This window comes from Colobus angolensis, unplaced genomic scaffold (genome assembly GCF_000951035.1).
Source record: "Colobus angolensis palliatus isolate OR3802 unplaced genomic scaffold, Cang.pa_1.0 Scaffold45, whole genome shotgun sequence".
NCBI lineage: Eukaryota > Metazoa > Chordata > Mammalia > Primates > Cercopithecidae > Colobus > Colobus angolensis.
This window is the reverse complement of record NW_012117932.1, coordinates 6,887,802-6,903,449: the sequence shown is the minus strand read 5'-3', so window position 1 is coordinate 6,903,449 and position 15,648 is coordinate 6,887,802. Positions and strand designations below refer to the sequence as shown.

The window sequence follows — 15,648 nt, the reverse complement described above, 5'->3', positions numbered from 1 at the left end:
GGCCGCAGTCCCAACTTGCGCGCTCCGAGCCGCGGTCCCCAGTCTGCGCTGGATGTCTGATTATGAAAGGGAAAGTGGCCCTTTCACCACCTGGCTCCCAGGCTGGGAGCTTTTGTTTGGGAAGGAGTGCACACGGCCTCATCCACTCCCCACCTCCCAGCCCTAAAGAAATTGAGAGCGAGGACTCGATACGCCTTGAGGGCTCCTTGGGTCTGCTCTTAGCTCCCTGCTTCCTCCCCACTCCGAAGTTGCAAGCTTGCAACAAGGAAGTCGTGCAGCCGCCATTGTCGGGCTGTCCGGGGCAGGGGAGGCGGCTGCAGCTGCTTATGTAAGTTTTTGGCTTTGCGGGAAGCCCGCTCCCTGCACTGTAGCGCGGCTCAGCGCGCCCGCAGTTTGGAGATCAATTAGGAAGGGGCAGCCTTATTGTGAAGGTGGTGTTGGGGCTACGTCTTTTCCTACATGTGCCTGCACAGATGCTAGCAACAGCTGTCTTCCAGTTTTGACTCACCTGAACTTAGCGATTGGAATCTCTCAATGGCAAGGGGGGCGGGGCGGGGAGGAGGCCGTCATAGACACCATGGTCTCCTTTCCAGGTCTCAAACATCTTGAGAGAGAGCAGGGAGAGGGGTGGGTGGCCAAGTACACACTAGCCAAAAAAAAAAAAAAAAAAAAAAAAAACACCTTGATACGTTGTCACAGCTACTCTAAGGCCACTCCTCTCCCTGGTGCCATGCACTTTTATCCCACAAGCCCTAGGACGAGTTAGTGACTACAGTAGTAAGTGTCACAGTAGTAAGGTTTTTGCATGGGGTTCCTAGTGTCTGGATGACTACAGGCCTGGGTGCTTCTAGGGAATACGGAGGCAGAAGCACATAGAATGATCAACTCAAAGTCATCTTTTGGAAATGTTGCCTAACCTCAAACTTCAGATGAGACATCCCGCTTCTACGCTGGGCAGCTCGGTGCGTTCACTTTTCTTTAGAAGGAGCTTATGGGTGTCAAGGTGTTGGTCTCTCCGGGTTGGAGTCTTGTTCCACGGTTTTTGTGTTAAGACTGTTACAGCCCAGTACTTTGCTCCTACCACACCAAACAACTTACCTGTGTGGTCACTGTGCAGTAGAGGAAACTTTTTGTTTTTCAGGATATGGGTGTGCAGGATGGAGTTCTTCCGGTAAGAGTTAAAACTCACAAAAAAGCTAAAATTCTTTCACCCTTCTTGTAGGGATAGAGGTAAAAACACCTGGATTTCTCAAATACAGTCTTAAAGACAAATGTGTGGACTGTTAATACATCACACAGGTGCAGAAAGAAAAAGCAATCGTTGTTCCCTCTCCTCCCATGTTACCTGTTGGGTTTATGTACTTCTGTAGCTTTATTTATAAAGGTATCTATTTCTACAGGTTTATATGAGTCTAGAGAAAAATGTAGAGGGCTCACATACCCAGCGGGAAATGGGATGAGTGTAGGGGGCACGGTGCACTTGTTTTTTTCTGTATCTGTGTAGCCATCAAAAACTGTACAAATGTGGACATGGGCTTAGTGTGTGAGGAGAAATCTCTTAATGGTTCTCCAACCCCTCCTTCCAGTACCTAGGGCGCAGCCCCTTTATGCCCGAGTGCTACAGCCCTTACCTGTTCTAGTCCATATCTGTTCAGAACTGCACTTGATGTGCCAGCCACCTACCTGCCCAACCCGAAAATGCACAAGAGAGGGAACAAGAAAGTTTATTTTTAAAAAATCAATTCTTGGTTTAGGATTTGGGATACGGGAACATCCTACCTCATTCTTGTTTGTCCTTTCCTCTGTAGGTCTGGCGTGCTCCTGATCAGAGTTACTCTGATCTGAAGATTTTGGCGTTTAAGGCATTAAGATACTAGCCTGAGTTGTTCATGGTAACTATAACTTTGGATATTAAATCTTGATGAAAATGACTTGGCATTTGCTTTAAAATATATCTACCAATTTTGATTGTGCATTGACACTTCTCTTTGGGGGAAAATACTTTGCAGAATAAAAGTGAAACAATGTTTTTAAAAAGGAAGCATAGAAAATGCTTTAAGATGATCAGTTTTTTAACATGATGACAGAGATCCTTCATGCCAATTCCAAATTTTTGCTTATAAAATACTCTCAGCACTTATCAAGTATGTACATCTGGTGTTTGATGCCACTTTTATCTGGATGCCGGTAGATTGGCATCTGGAGACAACAAAGCCACTTCCCAAATGTCATCTGATTCTCTTAAGGTCAGATTAAACTTTGACCTTCATTTAGAAGTGGCCCAAAAGTGCTGTGGAAAAACTAGAACACAACACTCAATGGGATATCTTGGCAGTAATGTTCCTCGCTAGTTCTGCAATAGTGATTTTTTCCTTCTCTCAAGGAGGTATAACACAATTCATTATTTTGCTGAATCCTCCATAGAGTAGATGGAATAAGAGTAGGTGTGACATACAGGACTAGAGGATCATTCCCTTGAACCTGTTTCTTTTTTTTTTAAGACGGTGTCTCACATTGTCGCCTAGGCTGGAGTGCAGTGGCACCATCTCAGCTCACTGCAAACTCTGCCTCCTGGGTCCACATGATTCTTCTGCCTCAGCCTCCCGAGTACCTGGGATTACAGGCACACACCACCACACCTGGCTAGTTTTTTTAATTTTTGGTAGAGATGGGGTTTCACTGTGTTGGCCAGGCTGGTCTTGAACTTCTGACTTCGTGATCCGCCCACCTCGGCCTCCCAAGGTGCTGGGATTACAGGCTTATAAGCCACTGCGCCCAGCCTGAACCTGTTTCTTAAACCTTGAGTTTGGGTTGTTGATTACCTCTAGTTGTCAGGAAGCACTGGTTTTGTAGCCAGATTGTCTGCATTTAAAGCCCAGCTCTTTACTAAATAGCTATAGAATATTGGGCAGATTTCTAATTTTGTCTATAAAATGAAGATAGTGATATGTGCCTCATGAGGTTACCTGAATATTAATTTAATTAAAACGTGGAAAGCACATAGAACAATGCCTGGGATATAACTAGGCAAATAGTGAATTGAAGATGAATAGGAGTAACAATATGGAGATCCTCGAGTTGGGATCAGTCTTTTCTACCCGTATTCGAAGACCACTGTTAACACTGACTTTCTGAAATTGTTGGGTTCCATAGATTGACCAGGAAATGAAAATGTGACTGTGTTCTCTGTATGGACAAGTACTATTTGTAATTACGAAACTCTCTTTTTTTTTTTGTAGGAGTTTTTCATCAGTATGTCTGAAACCATTAAATATAATGACGATGATCATAAAACTCTGTTTCTGAAAACACTAAATGAACAACGCCTGGAAGGAGAATTTTGTGATATTGCTATTGTGGTTGAGGATGTGAAATTCAGAGCACACAGATGTGTTCTTGCTGCCTGCAGCACCTACTTCAAAAAGCTTTTCAAGAAGCTTGAGGTTGATAGTTCTTCAGTCATAGAAATAGATTTTCTTCGTTCTGATATATTTGAAGAGGTCCTGAACTACATGTACACAGCAAAGATTTCCGTGAAAAAAGAAGATGTTAACTTAATGATGTCATCGGGTCAGATTCTTGGTATCCGATTTTTGGATAAACTGTGTTCTCAGAAGCGTGATGTGTCCAGTCCCGATGAAAACAATGGTCAGTCCAAAAGTAAGTATTGCCTCAAAATAAATCGCCCCATTGGAGATGCTGCTGACACCCAGGATGATGATGTAGAGGAAATCGGGGATCAGGATGACAGTCCTTCTGATGACACGGTAGAAGGCACTCCCCCGAGTCAGGAGGACGGCAAGTCACCCACCACAACGCTCAGGGTTCAGGAAGCGATCCTGAAAGAGCTGGGGAGTGAGGAAGTTCGCAAGGTCAATTGCTACGGCCAGGAAGTAGAATCCATGGAGACCCCAGAATCAAAAGACTTGGGGTCCCAGACCCCTCAAGCCTTAACATTTAATGATGGGATGAGTGAAGTGAAAGATGAACAGACACCAGGCTGGACAACAGCCGCCAGTGACATGAAGTTTGAGTATTTGCTTTATGGTCACCATCGGGAGCAGATTGCCTGCCAGGCGTGTGGGAAGACGTTTTCTGATGAAGGCCGATTGAGGAAGCATGAGAAACTCCACACAGCGGACAGGCCATTTGTCTGTGAAATGTGCACAAAAGGTTTCACCACACAGGCCCACCTGAAAGAACACCTAAAAATCCACACGGGATATAAGCCCTATAGCTGTGAGGTGTGTGGAAAATCATTTATCCGTGCCCCAGATTTAAAGAAGCATGAGAGAGTTCACAGTAATGAAAGACCGTTTGCGTGCCACATGTGTGACAAAGCCTTCAAACACAAGTCTCACCTCAAGGATCATGAAAGAAGACACAGAGGGGAAAAGCCTTTTGTGTGTGGCTCCTGCACCAAGGCATTTGCCAAGGCGTCTGATCTGAAAAGGCATGAGAACAATATGCACAGTGAAAGGAAGCAGGTTACCCCCAGTGCCATCCAGAGTGAGACAGAACAGTTGCAGGCGGCAGCGATGGCTGCAGAGGCAGAGCAGCAGCTGGAAACGATAGCCTGTAGCTAGAGGCAGTGGGACAGGGACACTTTGCCTGGGAAGTGGAGACTGAGATGACGGGGATCATAATGAGTGAATGCCAGTTACTGTATTTTTGTGGAAACGTATGGAACATTGTACTTACTGGACTTCAGGCAGTGATTGGTTAGGTATTTTTAAGACTTTCAAGGAAATGATGTTCCTCAGTTCTGACCAAACTGTTTCACTGTCTTGTCTGGTGTCTAGTATTAATGTTGCCAGTAAGCACCCCTCTCCCTTTTTTTTTTTTTTTAATTTTAATTTGAGAACTCCTGTGTCCAGTTTAGAAGTGAGAGGCTTCCATTTTTAATTCCTTTACACTCACCACCCTGGCAGGTGCCCTGCACAGAGTAATAAGTAAATTGATTTCCTAATCATCACAATTCTATGTGACTTAGGGTCAAACGAGCAGTTTTAATAACTTAATAAAAGTACTTCAGATAGACGCAGAAAATTGGTGAGTAGTTGACCACGAACACTGCGCAAATATAAAAAAAAGTTCTGGAAATGCAGAATGGCGTTAGATTTATATTTGGTTTGTTAATTTTATATCACTGTTTTTCACTGTTTTTGTGGACAAATAATGGTTGCTTTGCTGAAGTGTTTCTTCCTCAATCTTCATTGCCCTGTACCTACCCCAGAAGCTATAGTCACATATCCTACAGGCCAAGCAAACCCACCGGGATGGTGGGGGGTCTTGGGGCCAAGCTGTTAGGTTTCTCTTATTTGGGGCAGTGCCACTCCACACCAGCTGGGATTTGTGAGTGGACCCATGGTGAGAAGAATAGAAAAGGCTCTCAGAGATAAGGTTTTTTACATGTGTAACAATCCCAAGATTTCCTAGATGAAAATCTTAATTGATTTTGAAATTGGATTTTTATTTAGAATCAAAATTAGGACAAGAACAGATAACTTCTTCAGATACATTCGTGTAACTTTACAGAATGTCATCAAGCTTTGGGGCTCTCTGGGGCACATGATTTATCCATAAAGGAGATGCAGTATGCTTACTTAAATTAATAAATTTAAAATCTTTTAAGTGTGTAAATAGTAGTGTTGGTCTTACGTATTTCAAGTAAAAAGTAGACAGCTGCACTTTTTTTGCACATTGGATTAAAATAACTTCCATCAGCAGCAAACATCAGACTGTTTTTAACAAATATTAAAGATTGTCAGACCAAATGTTTATGTTTTCGAAGTATATTTCATCACTGGTTACAGTTTTAAATAGAAGTTGATTGCGTTTTCATAACCATAAATGAGAATTATAAACTCTGTTCCAGTTTTGGTATACTAAATGTTCTTTTAACCATCTTTAGGAATATACTGAAATGCCAACAATAGTTTGAATTGTGTTCTGTAAAAAAGTATTAGTCAATTATTTTACAATATGTAGAATTGTAGAAAATGTCAATTTTTCAATTCATTTTTCATTGCTAGGATTTTTTTTTAAAAGATATTAAAGTAATTTCACTTCGTAGCTTGTTGCATTAACACCTGTAATTCTATCGTGAAAGAAAGTTTATTTTTTTAATTGGTGTGTATATTATGCCCAAGATGTTAGGATGAAGATGCTACCTTTTAAAAATTTTTAGTTATTGGTACAATGTTTAATTTTACTTAAAATTGATTTCTTTTCTTGAAAGTTGTTTATTCTGTTCTAAAAGTAGTCCTGTCACTGTGTTTTTATGCTATCTATAGAAGGGGAACTGATTGCCGTTCCTAGGCTGTTTTAACCAAAGCAAAGGAAAAATAATTTTAACATCTTGTTGATAGCTACTTCAACAAACCGTATTTTGGGTCTTCATTTTTTGTATATAAAAGAAAATATACTATCATTCCTCTTTTCATTTTTTCCTAGCAACCTTCCACATACCCAGATTTCTACCAAAATGTATTTTCTATGCTAGTTTCATCCTGGCTTTACAGAGTTGAAGTTAAACATGTGATATTAACCTCCATTGAAACCACATAGTCATGGTGGTAACCCCCAAAAAGAAAGGTTAGTTTTCAGCAGTCTGTATGATGCAAATATTTATTATTTAGCCTATTTTGCATGAGAAATGTATTTGTGTTATTTCTACCACTGGTACTGGGTTTGTATGTATGTTAGGGCACCTGTTTCCTTTGTATATTTTTGGTGGCAGCAGAATCCTAACACGGCAGCTCTCCTGTCTGCTGGGTCCTGGTCAGTAACTGCCTTTCTACACCTGGCTCAATTTGGTAGTCCCCTGCATAGTGAAGCCATCGTGTTAAGAGTCTTCAAGGTTACCTCCAACACCGTAGGGAGTTAATTCTGAAATGTGATTATTCTGAATCTGTAGTGTAAGAGGAAGGTCAAGTCTAAATGTCAACATTACTACCTTTACATTACTTAGAAATCATTGACTTTTTTCTGTTTTTACAGAGAATGCCGCAAACTTGGTGTTAGCTTTTGTGCTTAATTTGCATTGTATTGGCACTGATTGAGGAAGAGAAATTTAGGAAGTTTAAATGTAAAGTAATTTGCCGGCCATTAACTTGATCACTAATTTAGAATTGTTAGAAAGTGCAGAGGTCGCCATCAAGTGAGGTTGATACTAACAAATTCACCCTATTTTAGTAGGAAAAAAAGATTGAGATGAGGGAAGATGATGCAAATTTATGTAGTTTCCAGCTTAAAGGGTTATTTTGTGTAGTTATCTGTAAGTCACTTGGAAGGTGGGATTCGTTGTCACGTATTAATGCTATTAGTGGTTTATTCTCAAGAGTAGCAAGCCTTACGGTGCAATTGTAGTAGAGCTGGCACATAGTAAGGATTGTGGTGTAGGATTGAGTCCTAGGCGGAGGCAGAAAGCTGTTCCAGGAAAGAGAACGGAAAGCTCTCACTTTCCTTTGAAGTCTGCCTGTTTTTGCGTACCCGCTTGTAACTGGAGCTCTCTCCCCCTGGGAACTATTTATAATAGGGTTAATGCTGCATCTCCTTCAGGTGTGTAAAGATAGCATGTTGCCTACTTAACTTGTGTTGAGCATCATATGTGAGGCACTGGGCTGGATTCTGGAGATACGCAAAGGCAGAAGCAGTTTGGTCCCTGACTATCAGAGTGAGTGTGCCCCTTCCCAGTCTGGTCTTACATGTTCTTTTTGAAAATGTTTTTCCATCACCTGTTATCCATGATTCCTTAAAGGTCATCACACTGATCTCATCTCAGGGGCCCTGGGTATAATTTTTCTGGATTGTGACAGATTTTAGCAGTTGGGTGTTTTCATGATCTCTTCAAAAGATGTTCCCACTTACCAATATTCATTTAAATCTTTTCAGTATAATGAGGAGGTGAGGTTTAGTGGAAAGACTTTACAAGACAAACTTAGATTTGGATCCTGGTTCTGCCTCTCAGTAACTGTAAATTCAGACAAGTTCTTAACTGCCTTCAGCTTCAGTTTCACCATCTCTAAAATAATACTAAGTATTTCTGTCTGACAGCCCACTGAGGATTAATGTGGTGGCCAGGAAGAAACATTAACCCCAGCATCCACACTTTTTAGGTTCGCTGTAAACGTTCCCTGTTTCCTAAAGAGCATTCCCAATGGAGCAGACAGAAGCAAAATTGAACTTCTCTCTTACCCTTGGCATCTCTCAGTCCTACCATCATTGGCCCTGAGCTATAGACCTAGACCTTATTAAGTGTTATTAACTGAAAATGTCTACAGACACTGTGTTTATCTTAGTATTTCTGTAAGCTTCGATCTGTTTGTGGCTGTGGTCTTACAAACTTGTGTATTTGTTTAAATGTTGTCTTTGGTTTTGTAATTTCCCATAATTTGTACATTTTAAAGTAAATCATTGGAATGTAGTTGATGTAAACACTGGCCTCTTTGGATGGCTCCCTGCTCTTCTTTGGGAACATCGGTGATGGCAGAACCAGAATGGCAATTTTGAGAGCTGGCTTTTGAATCTCATACGTGAAATCATACATTAATATATTTTTATAGGATGCTTTTCTAAAATGGGTTGCATTTCAGGCTGCACCCAACTGTTCCCTTTCTAGTTAATTCTAAGATGATCTGTTGCTTTCTCCCCAAAGGGGCCTAGACTACATCCATTACTTCCATCTTTTTTTCCTTTTAGTTCTGGAATAACAGTTTGCTGAGTCACTCTGCTCTTCCTTGGGGGATATTTCTACTAAACTTACACAGAAGTACTTTTTATAGCCTAAGATTAAAGTATATCCGTCAACAAATCATTGAATGCCTTGTATGTGTCTGGCATTGGACTATGTGCTGGGAATGCAACAGTGAGCAACACCAGCACCATTCCTGCCCTCCTGGCATTATCCAGTGTGGGATGCTTATCTTTTCAAGTTTTGCAACGTTTTACAAGGATTTACAAATAATGTAATGATCACAAATAGACAAACTGCTGTTTAAAAAAAAAAATCCACCATGTTATGTATTTTCATCCAGTTCATGGAACATACTTTAGAAAGTAAGAATTTTTAATAAATTGTCATGGGTTAGTGGTGCCAATAGAAACACTCTTAAATGACTTTTGGGAATGTATACTGAGAAAATATCTATTAATTATTGCCATTTCCGTCGAATGATTCTCCTTTTCCCTAACTGTGATACTGGATTTCAACAAGAGGCATGGTAATATGAGGCTAAGATAGATTTCTTTAAAAGAATAGATGCTTGCCTCAAGAAGGATACTGATGCAAATAAAATGAGAGGAGTAAAGGATGATAACCTGGGCTCCCAGTGACTTTGGGCAAAGATGTTAATATGGTTTTAAGGGAGGAAGCACCATGAGGAAATAGAATATGCCCAGTAGTGGCTGAGTCTGCAGATATTCCCTTAGTGCCCACTGACCAGTTAAAGCTGACAGTCTTGATAGGATAACAAGCAAGCTAATGGAAATCTGAAAAGACAAAATACGTCTTTTGATAGTTTTAGATCAGCTGCTGCTCGTCATGTTGATGGAGTTTTGAGAAAGCATTCTATGCTATTAAACTCACTTGGAATGGACTCATTTTCTGTGTTCAGCTGGAGGGCAGGAGCTTTCTATGGTCATTACTTTTTTTTTTTTTTTTCCTACTGACTTTGAACTTCAGTCACAGGAGAGAGGGGTTAGGATTTTAATAATAAAACCTAGTATACGTTGAATATTTGCCAGGTTTGGCACTATATACACAATCACTATGTTTTGTGACAAGTCTGAGGTAGGTACTCATTACCGCTGGTGAAGACACCAAGATTCAAAGAAGTTAAACATCCTGCCCAATATCGTTCTCATCAGAGCTGGGACAGGAAAGCAGGTCCATCTGCCTCCAGAGCCTGTGCCCTTAGTGACCGTGTTGTTGGCCTGAAGCCACAAAATGTGCAGCTCTGGCCCCGCACACGTCCTTACTGAGTTCAGACCGCTGTTTGGCAGATGGCACTGGGGAAGAGTGGCATTTACGCAGACAGCTGTCTATGTCTCTGTCCTAAATTGGTCCTGGCGTTTTTATTTCTCCGAGATGTCTCCCATGCAGGGCGCTAATACTAAACCAATATTGTTTTACCTTGCTTCAGGTGTACAGGCTGCCCCCACATAATATGAAAAACTGCTGGTAGAATGTCATGGATAATTGCAATATAATACAAAGCTACCAGTTAGCCTTCTTCACATGCTCCATTATGCGGTGAGCCAAGCAAAGCCCACAAGACCAAAGGCCACCTAGTCGGGCCAAGGTAAGAATGGTCTTATGGAAAGGCCTACGTAGAAATGGTCTTCTGTGTTAGGAGATCTCTCTACCTATACTCTCCTCACTCCCTTTCTCCCTCTGAAAGGTGTTAGAAAACTTGAATTCAGATTCTGCCTCCATTGTTTTCAGGCCATGTCACCACCTTAGGCGGGTTGCATAATCGTTCATAATTTCTGCCAAAATGCAAATGATTCACTGCCCCGTGTACACCATTCTTGTTTGTTATCCCAGAAGATAAATTTGCTTTCTGGGATAGATAAGAAATTCAGCCTTAAAATCAGATATAATTGATTTAAAATATTACTGACTTCAAATAAGATGACAGAGATGTCTAGAAGTTTGACATTTGGGAAACTGTATTACGTTTCATTCTTAGGCTGTTTACATTTAATTTGATTTAAAGTTTGTGTAATGTTTTGGCTATTCTGTTTCTGTAATCTTCCAGCCAATACAAAATAGGAAATATTAACCAGATTGGAAGGCTACTGGATCAATTGGCATTAGTGTAAATGAGGTTACATTTAATAGTCTTGATACCCTGTAATAAACTGTGGGGTTGAGAAAAGAGAAATGAAAAATAGTAGGGGTAAATTAATTTTAGGTGGTGTATAATCATTATTTTCCCAAACTTCTGGGAGTTACAAAGTCATAGGACTTTAAAAAAAAATACATTATATACAGAAAACAATTTTAACTTTGCTGATACAGTAGCATTGAACTGTATACTAATTAATCTCTGACATCTGCAGAGTGCTTTACAGTATACATTAAGGTAGCTTACAATATTATGAATAGGTATTACTATTCTCATTTTGAAGACTTAAAAAAAACAAGAGCTCAAACCTAGGTTCTGTGATTCTGGTGACTGAATTACAAGCAGTGTGAAATAGAATCCTAAAGTACGTAGAGAATCTATTTCATTTCTATAAAGCTTTCTGCTCTTTCTAAAATTATAATATAAAAATTAAGATTTGAAAGATTGCATTGAAAACTCCTGAGTTCCTAAATTTGTTTTTTGTTTTTTACTCTATATTACTATTATTAGTTGTTGTTCAGTATCCATTGTACCCTTGTTCTAGAGCAGCTGCATTTTTAACTCGGCATTGTACTTCTGACTCTAAAATCTCAGATTAGGTTTTTTTTTTCCTACTGCAAAACTTTGAAAATACTTGTATTGGTAAAAAAGCCAGCGTAGTGATTTAGAGTATGGGCTCTGGAGTCAGACTGCGAGGGTGTGAGTTCTAGTTCTACCACTACCTGGCTGGCCTTGGGCAAGTTATTGAGCCTTTCTGAGTTTCATTTTCTCATCTGTAAAATGTGATGATAATGTTGCAAGAATTACATGAGACAAGCTGCAGAAAGTTCTTATATATGACAGATAATTGCGTTATTTTCTACCAATCAAGTCAAAGGTAATACACTTTGATTTCAGTCACTACTCACCCTTTAACTTGCTTATAAGAACTTTGAGTAACTGATTTCACCTTCATGAATCATTTTCTTGTTTTAAAGGAGGGGATTGCATGTGGTGGTCTTTAAGGTAATTTCAGGATTCAAGTCTATTATTCTGTAATTAATTAGTTGGAGTAACACACCAAAAGCGTTTTTAATGTAATTACTTGAAGTTTTTCTACCATCTAACTCCAAATGAGCACTAAAGGTGATCACAAGATGTGGGTTTCTCAGTACCTTGAGAGGTCACAGGCGAGGGATGTTCAGAGACTGGTCATCATCTCTCAAGCTTTGCCAGAGTTTAAAGTGAAAGGAATGTGGATGATTCCATGCAAATTGTCACAACTCCTAGCAAAATAATTCAAATCACATTTGTTGTAATCCACAGAAAACTGGGATTTCCTGCTCCTATTTTAAGGGCCTTCTCAACTTTTGGAGATACATCCAAAAGAAGTAGAAATCTTACTCTCAATAGTATTGAAAAATAATGTAGTTATTTACTGAAGTTTTTCTGAATTAGTGTCAACAAGTAGATCACACAGCAGCCCTTCTTACATTTCTTTTTCTATTTCTCCCATGTCTTTTAGCAACTTCTTCTCATCCCTTCCTTTCTATCTCAGCCGAATCTAAAAAATCATCTCACTCTCTCATGGTTTGGGAAAAACACTAACCATATTTCCTCTCATCTCACACCACAACAATCATAAACACGAAAGACTCTCATAACCAATACTGGGGTGAGAGGGAGCAGAAATCCCCCCCACTAAGTGAGTAATCACTTCTGCAGCTCAGTGTCCTCCAATTTAATTCTGACACTACCTGGGGATAGCATCAGATTCCACAGAATGAGGGTTCAGTCCCCAAGACTGCTCTCCACCAGATGCCAGTTGCAAGTCCAGGCCTCTGGAACTTCTGACCAAGCAACTTCAAGTTGGGCTTTCCGTGAACCCCACTTTAGATTCGGAGGTAAGATTAATTTGCTGGAGCAGCTCACAGAACTCAGGGAAACATGTTTATTGGTTTATTATAAAGGATATTTCCAAAGATACAGATGAAGAGATGTGTAGGGTGAGGTATGGGGAAAGGAGCATGCAGCTTCCATGTACTCCCTGGGTGTCATCCTCCAGGAACCCCCTTTTAGCTCTCCAGAGGCTCCCTAACCCAGTCTTGGGTTTTTATGACTATCATGTGGAAATGTGATTGGCCTCCAGGGTATGGGGTAAGACCCTCTCTGGAATTATGACCTCATGACCTGCAACTAGAAAGGTGGGGGAAGATTAGAGTCCTGCCTTGGGACAAGGGAAAGAAGGACAGAAAATCAGAGAAATTCTATTATTTCCTGAGGCCCGACACACCCAACATTATAACAGAAGACTATAACAAGGCCTATGGGAGTTGTGAGCCAAGAACTGTGGACAAAAACCTGTATCTATATCTCTCTATAACACCACACCTACACAAATATTTTCCCAAGTATTTCCACTATTCCTTCAACCTTTTCCTCTACCATCCTTTTGCACATAAAGCAGTTGTATCTGTTGTTGGAATCTGACATTTGCTCTCTATCCCTTCTTGGAATTAATTAAGGCCTGACTGCTTGCAGAGCAAGTAGGAGGGAGGCGGTATTACAGTTACACAGATTTATTTTCATAGCTGTCACAGTATTAGTGTTCTGATCTTACCACGCACCACTCTCTCCCTACTCTCCCCAAAAAAAGAAAAGAAAAGAAGAGAAAAGTTATTGCATTATGTTTTACATTATTATCACAGGTCAAATCCCATTATGTCAAAATAGGTCACCTCTAAAGTTCAGCTTTATTTTGGCTTTTAAATAGGATAGTCTGCCCTCCTATAATGCAGAAATGTAGAAAACCCCTTTGTTAAAAGAACTAAATGTAATAGATTTATAATATTTACCTGAAAGAAAATAATTATGGTTCCTAGGAATTAGAAACTACCTCCTTAAGTGGGAGAGATTGATGCTTGTTCAATTTCAACTATTTTTAGCTGCTAAATTTGGTATTTTTCTCTATTTCTTATGTTTTTTTAATTTTTCAAATTTAGACTTAAATCTGTTGACTTCCTGTGAAGATCTTTTCCTTCCTTACGTCTTGTACATATACACATTTGTGTTCCTCCTGTACTGCTAATATAGTTTCATCATCATTTTGTTAAATCAAAATTCATTGTTTACAGAATTGCAATTATGTAAGTTGTTTACAGGATTGCGATTATGTAAGTGCTGTTGCAACTGAGCCACCTAGTATACTATGATATATTTTCCTTGCTTGCAAGTTGTTTCCCTGCAGTTAAGAACTTTTGTTTCCTTAGGTTTTTATGTGTATACCAGTAATTCCACCCTAAACTCTGTGCTAGTTGTCTAAGTCTCCTGTCCTTATGTCAGTTGTGAGGTATACTATCATTTGCATCTGTTTGAAGAACTTCATCTCAGAGAGTGCTGGGCCCTGATGCTTTGGGCCTCCCTTCACCATTATCCTAGAACTCCATTCTTGAATTGGATTACTGGTTCTAGAGCTCACTTTGTCTTTTCCTGATTTATTCTCGTTTTGGTGAAAGAACAATGGTATGGTTTGGCTCTGTGTCCCCACCCAAATCTCATGTTGAATTGTGATCCCTAGTATTGGATGTGGGGCCTGATAGAAGGTAATTAGATCATGGGGGCAGTTTAGCCCCCATGATTGTTTAGCACCATGCCCATAGTGCTGTCTTGTGATAGCATTCTCCTGAGATCTACTTGTTTAAAAGTTTGTAGCACCACCTCCCTCCTGCTGGCCATGTGAATATGTGCTTGCTCCCCCTTCGCCTTCTGCCATGATTGTAAGTTTCCTCAGGTCTCCAGAGAAGAAGAAGCCTGTACAGTCTGCAGAATTGTGAGCCGATTAAACCTCTTTAAAAGTTACCCAGTCTCAGGGATGTCTTTAGAGCAGTGTGAGAATGCAATAATTCAAACATATCCTCAATTGAAAGAGTGAATGAGAGGTGAACATTTTAAGGTCCATTTTACCTTCATGTTTTATTGATGGTTTGGCTGGGGGTAGACAATAATTTGTAGGTAAGTGAATAATTTCATGTTTCTGCATAGTTAGGGCTTTCTGAGCACTTTTAATAACACCTAGGTTGAAAAACTAGCCTGGGAAGGGTAAAATTGAGTAGCCAGAGACCTGCAGAAAGATTTAGAGACTTACCTCCAAATGCGTTTAAATTTCAAAGGGGGATGACCCCAAGAGCCAGTTATTCATGTTCCAAAGGATGGGTAATGACTAGGGAGCAAAGGTTTCTCTGCTCCTCTCAAATGATGATAGGGAAGCTGGTGGCCTGTATAAGCCCTCCAGATAATTTCAGACAGATTCTCATATGTGCAGGGTGACGTGGCTTTCATCATGTTTTGTGTAGCTATTGGGCATGGGGAACTCTTGCAGTGATTGCTATAATAGCAACTTTGATTTCTGCTCCCAAAATTTCACATTTACTTTCAGGATAGAAATTTGAGTACAGATATTAAAACCTTATAATAAACTTTTAAAACTTTGAAACTATCTTGAAAAGTCTGATGCCATTCTCAGTTTTGATCCTTTATGTGCAACCTATGTATTTTTCTCTCTTTAAAGCTTGAAGAATCTTCCTGTCACCCCCTATATTCTAAAATATGGTGACATTTCCTAGTGTGGATGTACTGGAAACTGGTAGGTCCTTTCAATCTGGAAAATATGTCCTTCAGTTATTCTGGAAAGTTTTCTTGAATTATTTGTGATTTCCTCATTTTTTTTTTCCTTTTTCTTCACTTTTCCTAGACGAGCCCTCTAAATTTCTTCTTATTGTTTATTTTTCAGCTCTTTGTCCTCTATCTAATTTTTGAG

General features: G+C 40.0%; 1 protein-coding gene across 3 annotated transcripts in view; it reads left to right on the top strand.

Moving 5' to 3' along the window:
• The window catches only part of ZBTB14 (zinc finger and BTB domain containing 14), a 7,897-nt gene extending 1,825 nt beyond the window's left edge, over positions 1–6,072 (top strand). The window contains exons 1-4 of one of the 3 annotated variants that reach the window (XM_011957806.1): positions 306–328; positions 1,142–1,171; positions 1,809–1,892; positions 3,240–6,072. In XM_011957806.1, coding sequence (XP_011813196.1) covers positions 1,890–1,892; positions 3,240–4,586 — 1,350 coding nt within the window. In that variant the 5' untranslated portion in view covers positions 306–328; positions 1,142–1,171; positions 1,809–1,889 and the 3' untranslated portion in view covers positions 4,587–6,072. Of the gene's footprint in view, positions 1–305; positions 329–1,141; positions 1,172–1,496; positions 1,893–3,239 lie in introns of those variants that run through there. The other 2 variants (XM_011957805.1, XM_011957803.1) reach the window with 2 other exon arrangements.
• Positions 6,073–15,648: the final 9,576 nt, after the last annotated feature.